Source organism: Copadichromis virginalis, linkage group LG4, assembly GCF_057382275.1.
Source record: "Copadichromis virginalis isolate Kocher_CV1m ecotype Utaka linkage group LG4, C_Virginalis_male_GT1.1, whole genome shotgun sequence".
NCBI classification, from domain to species: Eukaryota; Metazoa; Chordata; class Actinopteri; order Cichliformes; family Cichlidae; genus Copadichromis; species Copadichromis virginalis.
The window spans coordinates 24,033,622-24,039,251 of NC_140621.1; the positions used below are offsets into that span (position 1 = coordinate 24,033,622).

Below are 5,630 nucleotides of genomic sequence, written 5' to 3' on the forward strand. Positions count from 1 at the left end.
ATACATTTGCAAATCTACAACCAACATTTTAAACCAGTGACACTTACCTTCTCTCTTACTCTTATGAAGAAATATTAAATGATGCTCTCTAGTGGTCAAATATTACTTAGTCTGTATGTCAGAATATACTTGTGTTTTAACTATGGGAGCAAGAAAATTGAAAATTTTGTGCTTATGAGTGTTGTTTTCCTCTCTGTGCCCCTCTCTAAAATGTAACAGTTCATTTCAATCACCTTAAATTTATGTTGGTGCAAAACAGTGGCACAATTTCCCATTTATTCACAAGAAAACACATTTTTAAATCAATGCTTTTATTAATTTAATGCAAAACATGAATTCCTGAAAATACTTGTTAAAAACCAGCAAATGAATACATGACTTAAACCTTTTGCATTATTTTGATTTCTAACACGTAAAGACTGTAATGAGCAAACAGCACAAGCAGTAAAGAAGCAGATTTTAAAAGCACATTCTGGTCCTCGACTATTCAGTGGGACATTCTGACTTCTTGATGGTTTTCTCTGAAGTCTGTGAGCCCAAAGACACTTTACATGTGTAAACCTTATCCATGTTCCAGTCTGATGTCTGGATGGTCAGAGAGCTGCTGATTTGGTAAGTCTGGTCTGGTCTCTGAACAGCAGTGCTGGTAGAGATCCCACTGCTCACTGGACTCCCACCAGCCAACCAGCTCACATCTGCAAAAGGCACAGACTGACTGGACAGACAGACCAGAGAAGCTGTGTCGGACTGGAGCTCAGCACTGGACGGAGGGAAGACTGTCAGGACAGGAGGAGGGAGGCTGGAGCCTGAAAATACATGAAGGATGTTCAGAAAACAAAAAAAGAGAAATGAAAGGAAAGAAGGAAATTGGAAATGAAGTCATAAAACAAGAAGAAATCAAGAAGACTCAATATGGAATAAATATAACATTTGTTATGAAGTTAGAAGAAAACAAAACTAATGTACAATACAAAAATATATGGATCCAACATATTGTTTGAATTTTTTTTGTATTTTTACCAAATAAAATATGATTAATTACTGTTTGACTTTCCATGTAAGATATATTTGATTTAATTCTACAGGTTTCTGCATAACATGTCAGCTAATGTGGGTAATTTTCTTTCATATCAAAGAAAAGTGTACGGCCAGGCTCTAATCATTTCAAAGTAATTTTGAACTTTAGTAACAGTGTTAACTACTATTCAAGAAAGAGAAAACGGGCCTATGTATGTTTTTGAAATTCCAACCTAAACATAAATTAAAAGCAATAAGAACAGAAAAACAACATATTTCACATCATTTTCATAGAACTGGTTTGACACCATTTCACATTTTTTTAAACATAAGTCATTCATGTCTGCTGTATATGAGACAACCTGAAACTATTTCAGATTGTACAAAATCGTAATAAATTATGCAGAACAAGAAACATATTGAATTAAGTAGTCATCAGCAGATTTTTGCAAAATCTCTGTTGTTTTATGATCAGTTAAAAAGTACTTACTTGTCACAATCAGCTTGGTGCCTTGTCCGAATACCACAGTGATTCAGTTTGTATACATGGCTGTACAAAAACCTCCTGACTGTCACTGATGAGGGGAGAGGAACTGAAACATCCTGTAGAGACTAACTTTCACTGTCACAATCTCATTCACTTCATCTGTTTGTATTTTATAACTGTGTCTCTCTCTGTGTAGTCGTGTTTATTCCTTCATGTCACTTGTTTTGTGCAAGATTTAATAAAGTCCTCATTATTGGCCAGCATTAATCAGAGCTGTACTGTCTCTCAATAAGATTTTGGCCACAGTCTGCTTCTCTATGAACCAGCTTTCTTGGGAGAGTCTTCCCATGTCTAACAGGAACTCACTGCAGAGTCTCCTGTCTCTGCATGATTGATAATAGACTTGAAATCAGTGTTTGGTCAGGATTTAGATATTAATCTGTCTGAGGAGAATCCTGCAGAAAATGCAGTTGACCTGTAAGAATGATGAAATCTCAGAACTGAGAACTGGTTAATTGGGTCAACACTTTTGCTGAATCCCCACCTCTCAGAAAATAAAAACAGATTAAATAAATTTAATGTTTTTTGTCTTGTACAGGCTATAAAATGAAGTAGACATGTTCTAACATGTAGGATCCACCATGTTAGAGCAGATAAAAGAGAGTAAATGGTCGCATAGTGTTTGACAACCATGTCTTACAAAGAAATCAAAAGTTGTCCTAACATTTCTTCATTTCCATTTTTACAAATGTGTTTCTGATTAATCCAAATTAAGCTTCTTTAAATTTTCTCAATCTAGAAGCTCTAATCAGAGTTTAGTGTAGCCTTAATTTTAATAGCTGCATCTTATTAACGTTCTTATTAAGTATTAAACAAAGTGTAACAGTGATCAAATTTGAGTAATCTAAATACTATTACATTTACTCTAGCTATTTTTAATAATGAAGGTTTAAAATAATTTTTTTAAAATTTGATAGCCGTTGTTTAATAACGGGTTATTTGAAGGTTATATGTTACCTAGAGTTTTCTTGATGGGACTGTCTTCAAGTAAAAGATTCAAAGAAAGCAAAGACAATGCTGAGGAAATTTTTTCCCACAATGTAAATAACTGATATGGAATCATCAGCAGGGTCATCCCATGTCTGACAGTAATGCACTGCTCCTGTTTCTGTCCGCTTGATATTTTAGTGATAATCAATAATTCATTAGGATGTAGAGTTGAATCTGTCTGCATCTTGTTTCAAAGCTGTGTGAGCTCTCAGAATAGTGAAATCTTAAAGCATACAGAGGAAGCCCTCCAGGAACTTGTTTATAGCAGCTAACAGAATTCCTATCATCTCTCTCAATGTTGCAGTTGACAACAGCTTGTTGACCTGAAGAAACTGTGTGGACAGCAGGTGTCTGGGTCAACGCTATCACTGCATCAACATCTGCCAGTCACTTTCTTAATTCTTCATCCTCTTCTGTAGAGCTAGCTAGATTCTGTAGTACCTGAAGACACCTGCACTCCTTCCAGCCTACTTTGACTCTCGAGCATAAATGCTATAAATGAACCAAATGCAACAATTCTGTTTTGAAAAAGTTAGGATTAGAAAGTAGATATATTTGTGTTAAAAAGTACAGCTCTGGGGATAGAGGTTCGAAAGCCAAGTAAGCTGCCATAATGACTTTGACAAATGCTGCAGCTCGTCTTCTGACACTAACCAATAGACTTGAACACATTTCTCCGGTGCTTGCCTATCTTCACCGGCTCGCTGTTCACTTCAAACTTGATTTTAAAATTTTATTGTTGACTTACAAAGCCCTGAATTGACAGGCTCCGGGGTATTTGTCTGACCTCTTACAGCCTTGTGTGCCCTCTAGATCTTGTCGATCAAATGATCTTTTGCTTTTAAACATACCAAGGTCGAGGCTGGTTCACAGAGGTGATCAAGCATTTGGGGTTGTAACGCTTAAACTGTGATATTATCTACACAGTTTAGGCGTGTAGATTATATCTACACCCCTGGTTTTAGATGTGTCCATGATCCAATACGGCTGATTCAAATTGCTAAATGACCTCCTCAGCATGTCTTGAAGTTCTCCAGAGGGCTGGTAATGAACTAATCATTTGATTCAGGTGTGTTGACCCAGGGTGATATCTAAAACCTGCAGGACACTGGCCCTCGAGGCCTGGAGTTGCCTACCCTTGATCTACCCTTACACATCAGACAGGCTCCTGCTGTCAATCCTTTTAAATATCATCTTAAAACATTTTTGTATTTATTGGCTTTTAATACATTAAGAGAGATATTTGACATTTGTTTGGTATTAATAATAAAGTAATATTATAGGTTATTTGGTACTAATTGTTTTGTATTTTTATACAGCACTTTGGTCAACATTGCTGTTGTAATTACATGTGCTATATGAATAAAAAAAAAAGAAACTAATGTTTAGACCATCTAACATAATTCAACCATTTCTCTGTGTTGCAGCTGAGAACACCTTCTTTATCTAGAGTGGACAGCAGGTATCTGAATAAACACTAACACTGCATTAGCATCTGCCAGCAAACACATAAAGAACATGTGTGAAATGTCTTTCTCCAAAAAGATGGGCTATGAAACAGATGAGAAGAACATCTTACACTTTAGAGAAGTGATGAGAGAGCAGACAATCCCCAGCATGTTGTCAGTGTGTAAACATCCTTTACTATTCAGCTGAGGTGTGAAAAGAATTGTAGTGAGCAATTAAATTTGATCTGTTGATTGCTTGCAACAGATCAAATTTAATTTTGCTGCATTTTCACTTCATATGAAACATTGTGCAACTTTAACAGTATCTATTTAGGTTGATTAATGTGATTTACTGCAGCTAGAATGTTACAGTTATCAGCATTTTATCACATTGCTATTATTTAAAAACATGTACATCATTGTGTACATATATGTGACAACTTGTGTTGTTGGTGGTCGTCATATTCTTTGATATTTTATATACTTTCAGTGATGATTGCTTAAATGTATCAAAAAGAGTAATTCTGTGTTTATAAAAACACTCTCTAGAGTTGGTGGGTTTTCATTGATGAACATTAAAATAAATAAAAAATAACAATAAACACACTATTTGAAGGTGGTGGGTTTACACTGAGTTTGTTGAATGGGTGTTTTGTCAGCATGTGAAAAAAAGAGCATCAAAAAGCAGAAGTAACAGTGAAGTGGTTTTTGTCACAGTGTAAATCAGTGTGATACGTACTCTCTCACAGAGCCGTCCCATGTCTGACAGTAATAGACTGCAGAGTCTCCCTCCTCCACATTTTTGATGATCAAACGATAATCTGATGTTGACTGATGAGTGGATGTGAATTTTGGTGCGGAGAACCCAGAACCATAGGTTGGACCACTATTGCTATAATAAAAATAGAGCACATACTGAGGAACTCCTCCTGGAATCTGTTTATACCAACGAGCAGCATCTGTAACAGTCCCCAGGTTACAGTCCATGGTGGCTGTCTCTCCTTTCCTCGCTGATAAAACAGGAGGTTTCTGTGTCAGCACCGTCACAGCACTCACACCTGCAAACAACAAGAAGACATGAAGTCAAGACAAACACACTGACATATGAATCCAACAAATAACCACTAATCTGAAGCATAAATAAGATTCCATACTTGCTAGAACAGTGATGAGAGCACAGAGAGTCACCAGCATGTTGTCAGTGTGCGCTCAGAATGGACTTGTAACTTGGAAAGAAATTTCAACGCTTCTTAAGGATGAGGAGATGAGGTGTAAACCATTTAATATAACACGGAATCTCGAAGAGGCCGATAGGAGGAGGAGCTTTAGTTTGTGCTCCTCCTCCTGCATAGTTTGTGATACTTTTAGGTAAATTATCTTCAGTGGAGGGTAATTCTGATTTTGTTTTTATAATTATTGGTGATAGTGATGTCTCCCTCCTCTCCCTTAAAATTGTGGTCCTGATGTTTATTGTAATAAATTTCTTCCTTCTCCAGTCCTTCAGATGCAGTATTAGTGCTATAAAGTGCTGTCTTATGTACACTGGCCTCAGGATAAATGTGTCAATGGAAAAAACCTCCCCAAGCTCATCACATAGAAACTTAGAACACAGAAGTTATGATCCACTC

General features: G+C 36.5%; 1 protein-coding gene across 1 annotated transcript; it reads right to left on the reverse strand.

Moving 5' to 3' along the window:
- Positions 1–298: 298 nt before the first annotated feature.
- On the reverse strand, positions 299–5,303 carry LOC146711502 (immunoglobulin lambda-1 light chain-like). Its single transcript, XM_085455447.1, has 4 exons — positions 5,157–5,303; positions 4,738–5,060; positions 1,508–1,541; positions 299–806 (listed from the first exon to the last, which is right to left on the reverse strand). Exons 1-4 carry the CDS (start codon positions 5,194–5,196, stop codon positions 484–486), a joined length of 720 nt encoding a protein of 239 aa, XP_085311573.1. The 5' UTR covers positions 5,197–5,303; the 3' UTR covers positions 299–483.
- Positions 5,304–5,630: the final 327 nt, after the last annotated feature.

Excerpts from the sequence above, each read along its gene's own strand:
- LOC146711502 (XM_085455447.1), bottom strand. The coding sequence starts at position 5,196 with ATGCTGGTGACTCTCTGTGCTCTCATCACTGTTCTAGCAA. Across the intron at positions 5,061-5,156 it reads TCTCATCACTGTTCTAGCAA|GTGTGAGTGCTGTGACGGTG; the intron begins GTATGGAATCTT and ends TGTTGTTTGCAG. Across the intron at positions 807-1,507 it reads CACCAAGCTGATTGTGACAA|GCTCCAGCCTCCCTCCTCCT; the intron begins GTAAGTACTTTT and ends ATGTATTTTCAG.